General features: G+C 39.7%; 1 protein-coding gene across 3 annotated transcripts in view; it reads left to right on the plus strand.

Moving 5' to 3' along the window:
* The window catches only part of RHBDD1 (rhomboid domain containing 1), a 34,135-nt gene that overhangs the window by 1,539 nt on the left and 13,671 nt on the right, over window positions 1–18,925 (plus strand). The window contains exons 2-7 of one of the 3 annotated variants that reach the window (XM_081861646.1): window positions 790–857; window positions 5,904–6,377; window positions 6,992–7,124; window positions 10,835–10,923; window positions 11,802–11,855; window positions 14,852–14,971. In XM_081861646.1, coding sequence (XP_081717772.1) covers window positions 5,945–6,377; window positions 6,992–7,124; window positions 10,835–10,923; window positions 11,802–11,855; window positions 14,852–14,971 — 829 coding nt within the window. In that variant the 5' untranslated portion in view covers window positions 790–857; window positions 5,904–5,944. The remainder of the gene's footprint in view (window positions 1–789; window positions 858–5,903; window positions 6,378–6,991; window positions 7,125–10,834; window positions 10,924–11,801; window positions 11,856–14,851; window positions 14,972–18,925) is intronic. The other 2 variants (XM_081861647.1, XM_081861648.1) reach the window with 2 other exon arrangements.

Raw genomic sequence — 18,925 nt, forward strand, 5'->3', positions numbered from 1 at the left:
AAACACCGTTTACCTTTCTACCTATTTATCTACTTGCACTTTGACCTGCTTTCGAACTGCTAGGTTGGCAGGAGCTGGGACCGAGCAATGGGAGCTCACCCCGTTGCGGGGATTCGAACCGCTGACCTTCTGATCAGCAAGTCCTAGGCTCTGTGGTTTAACCCACAGCGCCACCCGCGTTCCTATTCCAAGCATAGGCCTGCACTTTAAAGCTCTGTGTCCAGCTGTGTCCAATGACTCTTTCCCCACCCCCACCCCAGAGCTTTCCCTGTGAAAACCCACTCTATAGCTGAAGCGCAACCAACAGCAATTCAGGTTTTCCATGGATTGCCACTTGCTCTGATTCAGCGATAAAGAATGGGTTTCATGAGGAAAGTTTCACTAGAGCAAACAGAAAGAGCACATGGAGCTTTAAAGCAGGGACTGTGCTTGGAAAGTGCAGAGGAAAGAAAAGAAAAGTGGGTAAGCCCTAATTCACACTCCTCTCAGCCCACTGACAGACTCTTCCTTGTAAAAGGTGGGGGATAAGGGGATTAATATTCACATATCTCTTGTGTCACGTTTACTTTGGTCCTTACACCTCTTCATTAGCGTTGTTGTAAAGAGATCTGCCAGTTATTTCCCTGCCTCCCTCCAAAAAAATGAGAAGTCATTAATAACCCCAAGTGCAACATATGTAATCAAGTCTATGCTAAATTTTGTAGCCAAGATAATGGTGGAGAGCTAGGTATTAATATTCTCGGTATTAATGTTCCTGATCTCTCCCATTCATTCTTTCCTTCATTCTAGGTACATGGAATTTACTGCTTCTGTCAGGTTGAGATTGCCATTATTTCTTGATCAAACTAATGTCAAAGGTATGCATTTGCATTGCTTATTGCTCTACTGCGATCCTATAGCAGGTGAAAGTTGCAAAGTGCCTTTCTGTTGCCAGTGAAGAATCTTACTCTGTTTTCAATGTAATAACCTGTATCCTGTTTGTATTCTTCAAATCTGCCAGGCATTTTCAAAATATGCCAGATTTGTACTGTATTAATTTGCCTGTTTTAAGTTAGAAAAACATAAGAACCCTTTTGGATAACTTTTCAGTTACATACTACCCACATCTATGGTTGCAGTAGCATTTTCTGAAGTGATGTTGCAGTTGTGCTAAGTTACTAAGTTCAGGTACAGTAATTAGTTACTAGCATATATGCTGTAAGTGTGATGTAATTTGTTACAAATAAGACATCTGACTACCTTTTACACATCATGTGTAATGCTAGTCATAAGTTCTGCTTATGTGACTTACACCCTGGTACATTACAAGTAGTGGCAAGATAAAATTATGACAGGAGTTTACCAAAACTGATATCACCAGTATATATGGTCCAATAGAAATTTGATCTTAATGGGCCTAGGCACAAAGATGATTAAAGCGAGTCTCTTAATGACTGCATCCTGGTACAAGCAGATCTGTCATTTAAAAGTGAGCCCTCAAGTGCCGAGAAAATTGCAAGAACTTGCTTAAGAAAATGACCCTTGTTTTATATTTAATATTCAGTATTCAGCTGAAATGAATTTCACCCTGTGTGATTCAGCTCCTGGAAGCAAAAATATGCTTACAAATTATTTACATAATTTACCTTGGAAGATTTCTTTTGAACTACCACATTGCTTTTCCATTGCAAGTTATGACATGCATGGTTCTGAAAAGCAAGTGAGTCTTAACAAGCTATCAAACAGCATTATTCATTAAAGTCTAAGATAAAAGGAAATGGAGTTGGAAAAAATGTCAAGCTACTGCACAGATCCTAAATGCCTGCATAATACTCATCATTCCATAGCTCTGTGTCTTTAGGATCAGATGTTGTAGCTCTTCCAAACTACTAGTGTGGAGAGGCACTTTTTAAAAAGTTTCTGGAATTTGACCCAACATAACATTATCCAGTTATATTGCAATTACAAGCTTGGTGAATCAAAAATGCTGTGGACATAGTGCGTCTTGATTTCAGTAAGGCTTTTGACAAAGTCCTCCATGATATACTTGCGAGCAACTGACTGTGGAACAGACTCGCACCAAGAGGTGGTGAACTCTCCTTCCTCGGAAGTTTGGAAGCAAAGGTTGGATGGCCTTCTGTCGTGGGTACTTTAGTTGAGATTCCTGCATTGCAAGCTGTTGGACTAGTTGACCCTTAGGTTCCCCTCCAACTCTGATTCTATGCAATCTTGTACCCACTAACCTGAAGATATGCCTAGTTGAACTCAATGAGACTTACTTATAAGTAGATATGTATATAATTGCACTGTTAGAATCATAGAATTGTAGAGTTGGAAGGAACCCCAAGGATCATCCAGTCCAACCCTTTGCAGTTCAGGAATCCTTCCCATAGCTGTCCCTGGGTAGACTCAAACCACCAACCTTTTTGTTAACTGTCAGATGCACTGACCCATTGCACCACATGAGGGCTGAATATTAATGTATTGCCTTAAAAGCAACATCTGTGTTTGGTCGTCACAGTGAGTTTTTGATTAACCACAATTAAAGGTTGCATCTAACACTAAACTGTAGTTAGTTTTAGCTATGGTTTGTTTGAAACTGCAAGGAAGCTTCAAACTATGATTTATGAAGGTGTTTTCTTTCAACAACACATACTTCAGATTAATCACAGTTTGAATGTAACGCTAAACTGTGGTTAATTCAAACCAGAAACGAAAGCTTCTGAACTCCTTGCAGCCAAACCAGAGGGGAAATGGTTGAGCCTGAGGCTCAGTGCGGCATGACATCTGAACACACCCAATGAATAGATTACAAATGTTATCCCATTTTTTTCTGCTGTGGATTGTATAAGCCATGAAGCACTCTTAAATTGTTAGTATAGCTTTGATTAGTGTTGTGCTCCTGAAAACCAGTCCTAAATTCATTTAGTTCCATGTAAGTGTGTTTAGGATTGTGATTTAAGGCCTTGGTCTAGTGCAGATTTAGGGTTGAATGTAGTGGAACTTCCAGGTAAACATGCAGACGATGGAGTTGCACGTGTAATCTGGTTTCATTTTTATGTTGTGCAGATTAGTTTTTCTACACTTGATTTTCTTTCTTTTATTATTGTTATATATTATTTATTATTAAAAGGCTAAAAGCAACTTACATTTAAAACAACAACAACAACAAGCAATGACCAACCAAAGGAAAACACAATGTGGGGAATGTAATCAACTGCATATAATTTACGGCCTGAGAGCAACAACAGTGAATACCAATTGCAACCACTGGACTCCTTTCCATTCCAGACATGGAATGCATATGCCAAGCATCAGCAATTTCTACTCCAGTTTCTGTTTTTGCCAGAATTCTCCAGCATCCCTCCATGGAGCACCTCTTTGTTAATTATTTAGTTTACATTTATTTTTTATTAATTCTTATTCCTGTTTACTGCATTTATATCCCACCTTTTTCTTCTAGGAGCTCAAGATGGTGCACCATGAAAATCTTGTTTTGCTTTCTTATATTACTTTGCTATTTTTCTTTGTGCACGATTCTTCAGCGTCCTAACACACACACACACACAAACATTTTAACCAAAGAAAATGGGAGTACTGTTGTTCAGTTTTAAACATGCATCTTTCATTAGCTTATGCAGAACAATAAAATTCCTAGAATATGTAGTTGCAGACATTTATCTTGTGTAGGTGACAAAAATGTAGGCACGTGGCAGTTTTAAGTTAAAGACAAACATCCACTTGAAGATTATTCTGTAAGTACATTTTGAAAGCTTTGGCATATTTTGGAAATCATTGTAGGAAACAGAATAAATCCTGCATTGTCTAAAACTTCATTAACCTTTTAATAAGCAAAGCAGAGGTTGAAAGAAGAATGTTTTAAGTAGCTGGAAATGTTATGTTGACAATAACATTGCATTCCAAAAACACCAGAGAGGTGTTCCAGAATAACTGTTTTGGTTTCTAGCTTCAATTCATTACAAGGACTAATGTGTAAATGTGTGAAACCAAGCCCTGATGTGGGACTTTGTATAGAAAAGCAGTTTGGGGAGGGGAAAATTTGGGGTAGACAAGTAACCTGGGGTAAACTTTTTCCTGCTGCTTCTGCACTCTAAATAGCCTTCTCATCTGCACTTTTTCTCCCCTCCCCCCTCCCCGCTACTTCACAATGCATACTTACCTGTGTTTTGAACCCTGTGGGTAGGGGGATAAAGGCTACAATCCTCGATGCCAGTGTTTGGAACAGGGAAATGTTAAGTGGGGGCAAGAACATTCATTGAGATCCAGCGCCGAGGGCCTTCAGGCGGTTTCCTCATTGCGAGAAGTAAAGTTACAGGGAACCAGACAGAGGGCCTTCTCGGGAGTGGCACCCACCCTGTGGTACGCCCTCCCTTCAGATGTGAAGGAAATAAGCAGCTATCTTATCTTTAAAAGACATCTGAAGGCAGCCCTGTTTAGGGAAGTTTTTAATATTTAATGCTGTATTGTTTTTAGCCCTCAATTGGGAGACGCCCAGAGTAGCTGGGGAAACTCAGCGAGATGGGTGGGGTATAAATAAAAAATTATTATTATTATTATCCCACTATTTTGCATCAAATCTTCCTTCCTTCCTTCCTTCCTTCCTTCCTTCCTTCCTTCCTTTCTTCCTTCCTTTCTTTCTAGTGTATTTTGGCACCAAGACCTCTTAATATGTGCTTTTGCATGCAACCTTTAGTATCACATGCTGATAGTGAACTAGGATACCAAGTTATGACAGCTATTTAGCCAAAATGGGACTATTGATAAACAAGTGTCAATGATTTCAGTGGCAAAGTTAAAATCAAATCAAGTTTCCTAATTCATGCTACTCGATTCTTTGCATGTTTATTCCAAAGCATATATAACAGATTAATCCATTAAACATTACAGCTTTAGTATTTTTGTGTTTTAAATATCCTATGAGCTGACAAACTTCAGTTAAGTCATCATAACCTCTTCCTAAGACTGTTATATTAATTTATTAAAGATATGTTTATTAATTGAGGAAGTTTCTCCAGTTCGGCAACATACTTATACACACAATCTCTTCTTTCTCTTTCTCTTTAAATGCCATCTCCAAAGAGTCCTCTTCCCCTCTCTCTCACACAGGGGGGATGCCTCTTATAAGATCCTTGCTAAAATGTGTGTGTGTTAGCGAAAAACAAAGTACTATCCTTTGTTTAGAAATAGCATTTTAACCATATGGAAATGTAATTGAATAATTTATTGACTGAAAGAACTTACAACTCTATAAAATTTATAAATATTGCAGACAATTAAGCGGAACTGTTCATTGCTTTACTACATTGATAGGGAGCCTCAGACCTGAGGGCCAAATGTTGCCCTACAGGTGGCTCCATCTGGCTCTTGGGTCTCTCAGCAGGCTGCACCCCCAACCCAGCCACATCCCCTCCTTCACAGCCCAATTTTGCACCCTCCTTAATATTTTTGCTTGCCTGCAATGTTTCATTGAATTCTGATAATGCTCCTTGCTTCCATGGATTGAGAATAGAGAGGGATGTGTGAACAAATGAACATTTATTGCTCTCCCACTTTTCTTTTGGCATGTGGCCCTTGGGCTGGAAAGGTTTTCCCACCTGTATTTTACTGGGGGGAAATACACTTTTCCTACAGAACTGCAGGTGCTCTTCTTGTGCTGCTTATTCCCCTGACTTCTCTTATATGGGCCATACTTAGGAAGCTGAACTTTTTTTCTTAGATGACATTAGCCACTACCAATTTATTCCCCTGCCCCACAGACATTTAGTGGTTTTATAAAAACCTGTCTCCATTGCTGTGAGTTGTATACAAGAAAACTAGTATGCACTTCCTGTTTAAAGTTTTGTTATTGATTATAATTATAGCAAACATATTACCATTCTTCCATGTCTATATTTGGATTTCAGCAATATTCAAGTGGCAGTATCTTTGATTAAAAGAAGTGATTATGCACCGAAGACAGAAAGGTTCAAATATTGGACTATTTCTGCTACTTTCTCAGATTTTCCAAGTTGGAGTTTCTAACATTCCACCTGTGACACTTGCCGCTTTGGCAGCAAACGTTTTTCTCTTTTTACAACCCATGAAACGACTGGACAAAACATGCATCAGTGTCACCGAGTGTCTTTACAGAAGAGATTGGCATCGTTTGTATCTTTCACCATTTCACCATGTGGATGATTGGCATCTATATTTTAATATGGTCTCCCTGCTTTGGAAAGGAATTAAGTTGGAGAGGAGGCTTGGAAGTTTTTGGTTTGGATATATCATTACAATATTTTCTCTGCTAATTGGAGTTGTGTACATGCTTCTGGAACTTGCTCTTGCAGAACTTCTGGATGTTCCTTCATACAAACAGAGTTGTGCTGTTGGCTTTTCAGGTAATATCTCCACTGCTTTTTCACAAGATTAATATTTTTTACTGGAAATGCTAGCTTTTCTAAAGAAGGATCATACTTTGCATTTAGTAGTTGGAGTTAAAATCATGTTCTTGAAGGGCATGATGAGCACAAGGTACTTATGAACATACTTATTTTCAGTTACATAACTAATTTTGTTAGCTTCATTCTGTTTTGTGGGCATGCTTATGATGCATTTTCCCCAATCATCTCAACAGATGCAGTTTTAGGATTGCGCCCTAAATTTAAATAATCTTGAAGGACATAACCAGATTCTTGTGTTGATATACTTCCTCGTATTTTTTTTTTTTAAAAATGACAACTCAAAATGAAATCATTAAAATGCACATGCAGCTAGATTTTCATATTTATCTGTCACTACAACCCATACCAAAATACCGGTAAATTATTTTGCAGAAAATACTGACAGAAAATTGAGGGAGTCGTGTTTGCCTTTTTCATCTGTTTGAAGTGTGAACAATGACACTTAATGGAGCACGGAAGCATTTTAAGAACAGCAAAACTTCTATGTTCTTTGTTTTTCATATTACATGAGAATTTCTCTTAATATGTTTTTCTGCTTCATTTTGATTCAGGAGTATTATTTGCTTTGAAAGTTCTTAACAACTACTATCACCCAGGTGGATCAAGCAACGTCATGGGACTTATTATATCCAATAAATATGCTTGTTGGTTGGAACTTGTAGCAATTCACTTACTGAACCCTGGGTAAGTATCCTGTGACTTATCTACAACTTGCGTTAAATAATTATATATGCTTATGGATGTCATTACGAATAGAGTAAAGCCTGCATCCCTTCTGGATTGTATGTTTTTATAAGAAAACTGGGGAACATGTTCAAATGGCATATACAGAGAAGCTTTCTGGGGAGGAAAATGTATTTATTTCATTTCAAAGAAATAGGGCTGTTTACAATAAAGTAAAACAGCATATTTTTATGATTAAATATGCATAGGAATCAATTTTTATTGTACCTTTGAGCTTTTAATGACATTTACAATTTGTAAGTGAGTTTTTGAGACATAGATTAGGCATAGATTAGCATAGGAACTACATTTAGCACATCACTGATAATCATGTCTCATTTATGCCCATTGTAGTTCTGCTAGTTTGCAGTGCTTGCTTCCTGATTCAGAGCACCCTACTCTTAACATCAGTTTTAACAGTGTTTAACTTTCCTTCTTGCCACATATTCTATACTTTCTGGTTTATGTGACTTACTCCTTCCAAACATTGAAGTGTTGTTGTTTTTTAATCCAAGCAGATTGTTTTGATTTAAGCAGGCTTTCTTTTTCATACTTCTTTTCTATCCTTTCTTACTGCTTAGAACATAGCAATTTTAAAATGATCACAAACCCAAACTGGGTTGTTGGGTCTTTTTTGGAAAAATAAGCAGCCAGGGTGCAGAAATTCATCTTAAACTTAAAAATTGAGCTGAAAAATTGAGTAGGAAAGGTTTCTATCCCTCTCCAATTCAAGGGGTGTGTTTGTTTCCTTTCCCCACAAAGGTTCTTTTTTGTCAACTCTCCTGCCCCCAACTCATTTTTGGCCTCCTTGACTCACCCTTCTCAAATCACACCTGCTCTTCACTCAGTTTCTTTCCCAACTCCCTCTACCCTCCCACTCATTCTTCTGTCTTGCCACTATGTGTGAACTGATGCATCATACCCATCATATACAGTTCGTTTTCTGTAGTTACAAGTTCCCTTTTTTGTCTCACAAATTCACTTACTTAAGTAAGAATTCATTTTCCTCTCCACTTTAGAAGATGGCTACCATTATTAATGTGTTGAATTGCAAGTGCACATAAACTTTTATTATCCCCTTGAGGCTTGCTGTATCAACAAGTGCTCAGAATGGGATGTGCCAACCATCATCCTCTTCTATTCCAGTGTAGGCAAAATTACTGGTCAAATGTTTAATATAAGAGTGGCAATCTCTTTGTTTATAGCATTTTTTATTCTGAGAGCTGCTAAATCCAGCTCTTAGGGGCAAACGTTTTACTGGGCAAACGTTTTAACATGTTCTTTTCCTGCTTAATCTTTGTCTGCTTTTTGTTATGCTAGTATAGTATACAGTAACTGGTAAGTGTGTTCATGTTGGCTGCCTCCAAATCAGAAGATTCATACCCCACTGGAAGAGTTGACTTGACTTTTGAACCTGAGAATCTCCAAGAAGTGCTATAAGATCTTGTAGGGGTGGCTTTCATTGCCAGGATTAGGGTATTTGCTTGGATTTTAATTTTATCTGCAAGCTTTACTGATTAGAGTCACCTTAATTTGTTTGGAAATTGTTGTTACCTACCCTGTACAAAGAACAATGTCTGTCATTGTTAGATAATAGCCTGATAGGATAAAATGCAATAATCCATGTTGGCTGATTCCATGACAACTGCTGATAACAGTCTCATGTATTCAGAATATCAAGTGGTAACAGCAGTTACCACTTGCATAAAGTAAGGAATGCAGTTGGTATCATTTTTCTATAATGTAGCAATGCTTTTTAGCAAGAGGTATTTTGGAAACAGTTTCTTCTGTTGTATGTTGAAGGACTAGAATGTTTTAATTAATTTCTAGAGATATACAATACTGTGCAGGAAATGGGTATTTTCTTGGTGCCACATAGGGTTCCTTCCTTCCCCTGCTTTCTGTCATGAGTGAAGAAAAGGTTCTGAATGATGCTAACTGGAGAACCACCACTTTTAGTCAAATTCGGGCTGGTAAATCCTTATTCAACACTTCAACTTAATTGCAAAATAACCAGAAATGGGAATGCTAGCTAACAGTAAGGAACAATAGAAGTTTTCTGTACAGAACATCTTTAAATCAGTTGGTTTTTGTTTAATCCAGGCTCATTTGCATTCAAATGCTGTCTCAACTCTATTATCCTTTACTACACAGCCTACTTTGTATAGTTTTAATTTAGCAATAAAGAACATAAATTGTGCAGTTGGCTGTATCTACCATGGGTTTATTTCCATGATAGGCTATGCTTTCTCCCGGTCTTGGCTTGAAGTTTTGTGGATTTTCTCACTAGGAGTCAGTTCATCCATTCTTTTATCACTCTGTTTTTAAGCACACTTTATTTAATCTGGCCTCTCAGTAGAAAGGAGGTCAACTAATGATGTAGTCTCAGATATAAGTCTCCATCAAGACAAAACTCTTCGAACTTTTCCAGATCAAACTTTCACAAAACAAAAGAGATGTGACTTGAAAATGTTCACACCCATCTTCTACCCCTCAACAAGCAGATAAAAGAAATGTGAAGAAGCAGAGCCACATAGGTCCAAGCTGCTACAGTTTCTGCTTTCAGCCCAATAAAAGGCAACTGGAGTGTTTTGGAAGGATGCTTATGGTGCATTTTGGCCATTTGTGAATGGATGTGGAAGAGAGACATGGTTAAAATTCTAGCAAGTTCTAGTTTGGTGTATGCCTAGTACTCTAGCTACAGTTGGATACTAAAAGGGGATTTTCAATTGACTTGGAGGCTTGTAATGATGAACTCAGTAATTCCTCTCCTCAGCTTTTTATGAGCCAAGCTTTCTCCAGTGCCATCACTCCTTGCCACTGCTTCTCTCACCCCCCCCCCACCCGCATGCTTACCTGTAGGGAGGTTTTTCTATGAGGCTACCCTTCCTTCCTCATGGCCATCTGGAATGAAAAAAGTGCCCTGGGCACTAAGGACCCTAGTACCTCTAATTTCCTAGGGAACCTGAGTAATTAGTTTGAATATTAAATGTCTTGGAAACTACATGATCCTTGCCCCTGGAATGCTATCATTTCTCTATCTAATTATCTATCATCTATCATCTATCTATCATCTAAAGTAACTTGTTATTTGAAGCTAGCTTAAAAGAACAATTAGCTTGCAAACACCCAATATTTTTTCAGTGATATTTTTTCATGCTAATGTTGTTTAATTTTTAATCTTTTCCAACTAAATTAATTTTTTGACTAGTTAGTATCTGTCTGTGCAAAAAAAGTCTCAGACCAGATTTGTGCCAAGTTTCAGTTTTTTCTTTGTTGTGAAAATCCTTAACCATTTTGATGCACCTGTCAGTAAGTGAGCAATAGTTCTTAATTGATAGGTAAACCCTAACTTTTTCCGTATTGGAATTTGCAGAATTAATAAAGTCTCTGAATATGGCTGTACAAGTTAGTACATCAGAGGAGCCCTATTGGATCATAAATAATCCATAAAGACTACAGTGTTCTTTTCACTCATTATTTCCCCCCAAAATTGGACAGTGAAATACATGTTGTTCCTTTGGTTATATTAAAGTCTTCACAATTTAAAATGCACCAAGTGGAGCATAGGCTGCAAACTGACTAATTGGTCTGATTTGGGATAATGAGGGTACAGAATGTATCTAATCATGAGCAATACAACCTCTCACAAAGGATTGCTTTCTTTTTAGGACCTCTTTTGCAGGGCATCTGGCAGGTATTCTTGTTGGGCTAATGTACACCATGGGACCTCTGAAGATGCTCATGAAAGCATGCTCAGGTATGGAATGATGACCCTGAGTCTTACCAATAATTCACATTTCAGTGAATTGAATTGAACATGAATACTTAGCTTTTACTTCATAAGTTTCAAGTCATCCTTATGTGGTGTTTCTGTCCATTAAGTGTGGCTTTGCATCTGCAGTTACGTTCACATGGAATGGTTTGACAAATCCTTAACACATTATAATTTATCCTATAGGAGATTAGGAACATCAGTTCTCATTTAAAGTGGAGCATTTGAACTGTTCTTGTGTGGGTTATTCATGTGAACACACAATAGCAGAGCCTTGACAAGCTGCCCGTATCTATCATAGAGAGGGGAATGATTGTTGTGTGTTTTAGAAACCAGCATGAATTCACTTTAAGGGATCCTCTTTGCAAGGAATGTCCTCCTGCACATAATGTGTATGTGAACAGTATAGCAGGGAGGAATATACCCTGAACACAAATGGCATGTGAAGCAGCTCTGCTTTCGTAAGCAAACTTGAACTAACAAGTGCCATCCTTCATGAACAGCATACTTTTACATGTTTCAATTTAAAGGCACATTTGCAAGACAGGGGTCCTATGTATTTTGTTGTATTTTAGTGGTGGCTGCCACTAAAACAGAGTACAATGTTCTAAATAAAATAGATATGCTAGCTTTGCAAACAGCAGTTGAGGGACATTTTCCCTACAGTTTCAGTATCTTCCTTTCCCACCTCATCTTAGGTATTGCTGTTCAGCTTGTTAGAAGAAAATTGTCAAAACTCAATAGACATGTTAACAGGATGGAATTCTAACAGTTATACTTCTAGATAGATGAATCTGTCAAATTCAAAGTTGTAAAAGGGCAATATGATAAATTCTTATGAATATTAAATACATTCTTGCTAGGTGGCTTTCGCTCTCAAACTGACTTTTCAGAACAAAGAAACAGATACAATTCAGGTAAGTAACTTAGGTTGTACTCACTTATCTGAAAGTGCTCAGGAAATATCATAGCAGATTGGAGCACTCTTCTGTTTCTGTAGTGCTTCAATCTGCTTTGTGGTGCCTCTGCCTTTTTCTCAGTGTCAGGAATGTAAATGTTTGAATACCATTGCCCTCTGAGTCAAGGGAAGTATGGTGTTTGATCTATACTGGGTTTAGCCACAAGGTAAGGATTGCTCACCAATGTAGCTGACATGCATTCATTCTCCTTCCATTAACCAGATTTATAAAGTGTGTAGCTGTGGTGGTTTTGGAGTTGAGGCGCTGATATTGTTGTGAGTGTGTGTGCCCACACATGCTCTGATTAGGGATGGGCTTAGGTTTTCAACATCACGATGTGTCGTCAGCAAAACATCGCAGTTTGGCGATAAACCGCAATGTTGAAACAAGCTGCATTAGCCCCAGCTGGCGAGGCACTGGGAGAAACTGCCTTAGCTCTCATGGTGGGACCTGAGGCGCTTTCAGCTCAGCGTCTGGTGGGCTGGGGACAATGCAGCTGGCCCCAGCCTGCTGCTCAGCTGTAGGCAGGAAATCCTCCTGCCCCCAACTGAGCGAGCCCTGATGTTCCGGTGAGCAGAAGCGAGATGGGGGCTGCTCAGCTGGGTAACATGAAGCCCCCGCTTCCCAGCTGAGAGATCCTGCTTGCAGGAGTGGGATCAGGGCTGCAGATTCCATCATGCTTTTCCATTGCGGAGTGTGCGGCTGTGTTCCCCTCAACAAAGAAGTTTAAAGGAGCACTGCCTGGCAAGGTGGAGACAGGCAGCTGCATCAAAGGCAGTGCAGGGACTCTCAGATGCAGCTGCTGGGCTGTCTCCACCTTTCCCAAGCACAGCCTGTGTTCCACCTGACTGCTTTCAGATGGTGCAGGGGGTCTGATTCCAAGGTGGGGGCTCTTTTAAACTTTTCCCTTGAGGGGAGCGCAGCTGCGCACCCTCAATGGAAAAGTGTGACGGAGCCTGCCACCTCACCAGCTGAGCAGCCCCGATCCCAATCCTACTTGAGTGCAAGCAGAAGTGGGGTTCGGACTCCCTCAGCTGGGAAACAGGAGCATTTCAACAGAGGCTTCTGCAAGCAGGAGTGGGTTAGAGGCTCCGTAAAACTGCTTGGCTGAGGCGAGGGCAGAGGTGCACTCCTCAGCCAATCAGTTTAAAGAAGTAGAGGGAGGAACAAGCTGTATTGGCACTTCGCCCATGCAGATTGTTTCTCTCTCTGCCGGTATGAGGGGCAGATCACTAGCAGTTTAATTCAGTGGTATATTGCTAGTGAAACCACCGCTGCTTGAGTCCCTCTGCTTCTAGTACCAACAGCTTGTTTTCCCCTCAGTATGCTGGGTGCTGGAGGAAGAGGGACTCAGGAGCGGTGGCAGTTTCACTAGGTTGTCATCACAGTCTGCCCCTCATACCAGTCCTGGGCGATATATCGATATATCACCCAGGACTATCTGATGGGGGTGGGTGGGATATGCCCACTCTTCCACTTCTGGCATGCAGTCCCTAGAGAGGTTGCACTAGGACAACACAACCTCATACTGGAAAATGTTAGTCACCTGATCTGATATAATAACTTCTTGCATTTGATTTAAGGAAAGAAACAAGTACCATATTTTTTCCATGTATAACACACAAACACACCCCGGTGTATAAGACGACCCCTACTTTTTGGGACCCCAAATTAAGGAAATAGGGGGAGATTGCCGACACTAGCTCACCCGCCTGACTGCCACTGCCAATCGCATGCCTCGCTGAAGCCACAAATCATCTGCCTGCTCACCACCAAACACCTGCCCAATTGCCACTGCCGCAGCCAATCACCAGCAGGCCTTGCTGCAGCCACCAATCACCCGCCCAATCGCCGCAGTGGCAGCCAATCACCAGCAGGCCTTGCTGTAGCCACCAATCACCCACCCAATCACCACTGACAGTCTTCTCGCAGCTGCCACCAATCGCCCATCCCCCCTCTGCACTATCCATGTATAAGACGACCCACAATTTTAAACATTTTAAAATAATAATAAAAATTGTCTTAGACACGGGAAAATACAGAATTTGAGAGGTCTGCCTGGCCAGGATGTCCTGTATTACCAGGTGTGTTAGGGCTGGTGAGCTTTCTCTCAATGATAAGTGGAAAGGAGAGCATTTTGGTTTATGCTGGTCTTTTAATTGCTGCTCTGTTTACCAGAAGATGATTATCCTTGTTCATGAATAAAAAGAGCAAACAAAGTACCATTATTCATGTACACCCTGATCATGCTGAGCACACACAGCAGCCTAATAAAAGAAATTGGAATTGTGTTGATCAACTATTTTATGGGGAAGTGAGATCATCCAATGGGTGAATTCAGCTCTTGGCTCACCCTTGCAAGCTATCACTGGAGTACTAGACATTTTTACTAGACCACACAGAGTGTAGACTCAGTTGCTGGATTGGGCTTAGGAATCAAACATACAGAATCCACTTACATGTGTGATTATCAGTGCAAATAGGGACATGTGCAAAAAGTTGGGTTTGCATCCTTTAATAATAATAATAATAATAATAATAATAATAATAATTTATTATTTATACCCCGCCCATCTGGCTGGGCCTCCCCAGCCACTCTGGGCGGCTTCTCTGGGCCTAGCTGAATTGCAACAGGCTTTAATAGACTCTTTTTCTTTTTTGTGATTACTACAGTATTCACAGCATTTTTCCTTGCACTATTACCTACCTCTTAGTTCTTAAAAAGCAAGTTACAGATATAATGGTCAGTATCCAGTGAGGTTCTACCACTAGCACAAATACTTCCACTTGAGGAATGGAACTTGCCCTTCCTCTCTTTCTCCCCACACCCCCATACCCTCTACAAATCTGCTCCAGAGGGTTGAGGGAAAACGTAGAACAAATTCAGTACTGTAATTTGATATAGTAGTCACTCCTGGTATCACACTTTCTTTCTCTGTGTGTGATCTGTGTAGAGAATTTTAGATACCCAGGTTACCCATCGCACTCAACGAGAGATTACAGCATGTATACTGGTGGACTGAATGAAGAAGAACAGGTTGAAAGGGCCCTCAGAAATAGTCTGAATGATAGAGGTAAGGAATCTCACTTTCTACTGAGACCTATGCAGAGCCTCATAAATTTGTATTTTCTTTTTTTCCTGTTGTTCTCGAAGTTTAACTTGTTCATGGTTCATTTTTTCAGTAGCAGGTGCAGTGTTGGCTTGCAGACTAGTCTTAAAACACTTAGGTGGTTTTGGCACTCCTATCTTAAAGATGCACTGGAACAACATGTCTGAAAGCATATGGGGCCATCAATTTAAATTTACTATTAGGACCTAGAAGGCAGGGAGCCTGGAAATGCCGCTGCTGTTTTGTAAATGATTTTATTTGAAGAGTAAACAGTAGAATAAATTGGTCAAAAACTAATGACAAATTACTAAAATAATTTCTGAGTTTGAGGTTTTGTATGTGGAGGTTTTAAAAACCAGTCTCTCTCGCTTTAGGGTTTGGGGATGATTGAGACTTTTTTACTGAATAAGGCTGGATGTTTCTGCACAGCCTGTATTTAATATTTATATCATATTTGTTTAGTTAGCCGCTGACTTTTTCTATTATTGTATGTTGTGCGTTGAGTCTGTTTAAAGTCTGACCGTTTTCTATTTTAATAATTATTCTAATTAAAGCTTTTAAAAAATTCAATCGGGTTAGACTCTGGGTGTGTTTTGCTTCACACTTAACATCTGTTCGTCAAATGCTAGGGGTGGTATTGGCTGGTGAGGCTGAAGGGTTTCTGCTTCTCCATAGTGTGTGGGAGAGCATATTTGCATAATCATGTCTACAGAGCAGACAGCTCTATGACACCATGGTGTGGTGTGCTGTTACTCTTGCTGTTTATGTGCAGCTCATAGTGATTGGAATAATGTGAGTTCAGCTGTGGGGTAAATTGTCCCTTCAGGCAGGGGGATGGAATCTTGTTTTTTCCTACCCTGGTGATTGTATCATATCACTGGAGTGTGGCTAACTTCGGACTGTCTGAACTATAACTTGCATCATCTTCTAAAGACATGTCTGGAATTTAAAATTTATAACCTTGGTAAAAGCAAGAACAATTACCGGAATAGCAATTGTAGCTTTTGAGGATTAGTCTTCCTCCTACCACTCATTCCATGTTGAATGGATTTTCCACAAAACAGTTTAAAGTGACCCTTTCTCTCTCTTTTTTCTCTTTTTAAATTAACCCACCTTTCTTTCAAGTTTGGTCTTCAAGGCACCCTACAAATCATTTTTTTAAACCAGCTTCAAATATACAGAAGAGCAGCTGAAATAATAATCCTATCTGTATCATTTGCCATCAGAGAATCAGGAGGATAAGACAGTGTTTGTTTGGCATAGAAAATATTATAATGTTGGTGCTAGGCAAATATGCCTGTGGTGGAAGTTCCACAGTCTGGGTACCACTGGACAAAAGACCCTATCTCTGGCTATTTGATGACTGTCCATCTTAAATGGCTACTTGTCTTCATATTCACACTTATAGATAGATCTTCCAGTTCTGCTTTGTGTAACTCAAAACTTTGTAGTTTCAGTAGTTGATTGTAATATCTCAGCTTTCTCCCTATTAGAATGCAAGTATTTAAAACTTTCATACATCCTCCAGTTCTTGGCCCAGGATGCAGGAAGTGCCAAGTGCTCTGCCTCTTATATAGTGTTCAATAATGGTTTTAAATAGCTCTGGATGCTCATTAGTTTCTGTTCCCAGGAAATACAGTGGTTTATGATTGGCTTCTGTTTACAAAGCCACAGCTGTGTTAGTTTACTTCCCACATGAAAATTACTACAAAAAAGTCAGTAAATTCCGTTACTAATAATACACATTGAAGTTGCTAACGAGATAAAAGATGTCAGTGATGGTGTGTCTCTGATACAGTCAATACAAACAAATAATTGGAAACAGATGAACATCACAGAAATGTGGGCACACAAATCTTAAAATATATTGTGCACAGATAAAAAAAATCATATTCATATTCCTTTGGTTTCCTCTATCAGGGCATTGAAATGGATGTTTGTGCCACACAGGAACTTTAAAAAAATACAAGGTATGGCATAGAAACAGGGAGGGTACCAACAACATGGTCATATAATACTTGATCGTGTTTTGACACTGCTGGACTTTGTTTTTGTTAAGATATCTTGCCCACAACCATAGTTAGCTCACTGACACACTGTTATTAAGATACGCTTAAAATCTAAAACAAATAAACCTGTTAATTATGGGTTTGGCTCATCTTGTAAAATCAATGAAGTACAGCAAAACATTACTTAACTGTTTTGACCATGTAATATAAAATGTCTAAGTAAGCAGAATGTTAATGGAAAGGATTCTTTATCCAGTATAGAAACACTAGCCAAAAGAGACTTACCTAGAAGTAGCCCTGCTCTGTTGGATCTTTCAGTGATGTAAATAAAATCATGCACAGAAGAGTTTTTCTCTGCTTAGAAGCCTACTTCTTCAAGAAGGGAAGTAATGTATTTGGGATAATGCAAGTTTGTGTCTGAAGATCGGGGCAGGAAGATATTTAGTGCCTTTGGAGGAGAGGCAGTTTTAGCACTCCTAGATGTTGTAATACGTTTGATTTGTTTTTGCTTTCCTGCTAAAATTAAGTAATTTAGTTTCAAGTCAAGCCAATTTTTCAGCTTTTCATAGAGTTCTGATCTGGGGAAATCAAAATTAGCCACCAGTGGTATGACTACTACTGCTGAAATACAGTGGTACCTCGGGTTACAGACGCTTCAGGTTAAGTGTTTTCGGGTTGCGCACTGCGCCAAACCCGGAAGTACAGGAATGGGTTACTTCCGGGTTTCTGCGCATGTGCAGAAGACCAAATCACAACCTGTGTGTGTGCGCAGATGCGGCGCTGCAGGTTGCAAATGCTGAGGGTTGCGAACGTGCCTCCTGCACGGATCACGTTCGCAATCCGAGGTTCCACTGTAGCAGTGAGTACCTATATTCTTGTATGGCTGTTGAAAACACCTATTGGATTATGTCTGTGGTGACTTACACTTATTCACAAGCAAACATCCAGTGCCTTGAAGAAGTTGTGCTTCTACAAAACAAAGCCAGCCAACAAGTTGCTGGTGTGCAGACCTTGTCATCCAGAGCATTGATTTGTATGGTATTTAGGGAAGAAGTTATATGGGGAAGAAGTTATAACTATAATGAGAGAAACAAAGTTAAAGGAATTTCGCTCACATTCCTGCTGGCTGCATTGGTATGTGTGGCTGTTTACCATAATTTGCATGAGCTATGTGTTGGTGTACACAGCTTGAGTGCTCCAGTTTTACTACTTAATTTGTCTGACTAGGAGCAACAAACCATGAGCCTTGACTTGGTGTGAAATTGTGCACATTAGGATATAAATCAACTACACACCTTGGACTAATGTTACCTGTGAATACAGTCAACGTTTGCACAGTCAAGCTATTGATGCTGGATCAGGGATAGTGTCATAGTAGTTGGAAGGAGAAAATTATTGTTTGCTCCACAGAAATAACTGCATGGTCGGTTAGTGAGGGGTTGAAATTACATGAGTAGTTCTGTAGTGTGACTTCAGGGAGTCCACCTGTGAAAGTCACCCATGTGCATATACATATGTAGTTGTGTTTGATGATTACAACTTAGATCTCTTATTGAGCTACTCTAATTGTACTGGAGACCTGGAGGTGCCTCACTTAGAAACTGCAGTGTTTTCTGAGGACTTTGGATCCACTTAATCTCTGAAGGTCTTTTTAGTGTTCCTTCCACCCACACAGAGTGCACTTTGCCACCTTTATGCTCCCCACCCCATGCTTTCAGAGGGAAAGCCGACCTTTGGAGAGTGTCCAAATAGGCCTTGGGAACCAGTGGATACTATGAAAAAATTGTTCTCTGTGGTTGTTGCCTTATTGCAGCAGGCTGTTCATGTACACACCATGCCATTGGAAACCTCTCTTGAAGTTTGTAGAAGAAGCATCTCTGAATTGTATGTTCATGTGAAGGTGGCTAAG

The sequence above is a fragment of the Podarcis erhardii genome (assembly GCF_964252035.2).
Source record: "Podarcis erhardii genome assembly, chromosome: 5".
NCBI classification, from domain to species: domain Eukaryota; kingdom Metazoa; phylum Chordata; class Lepidosauria; order Squamata; family Lacertidae; genus Podarcis; species Podarcis erhardii.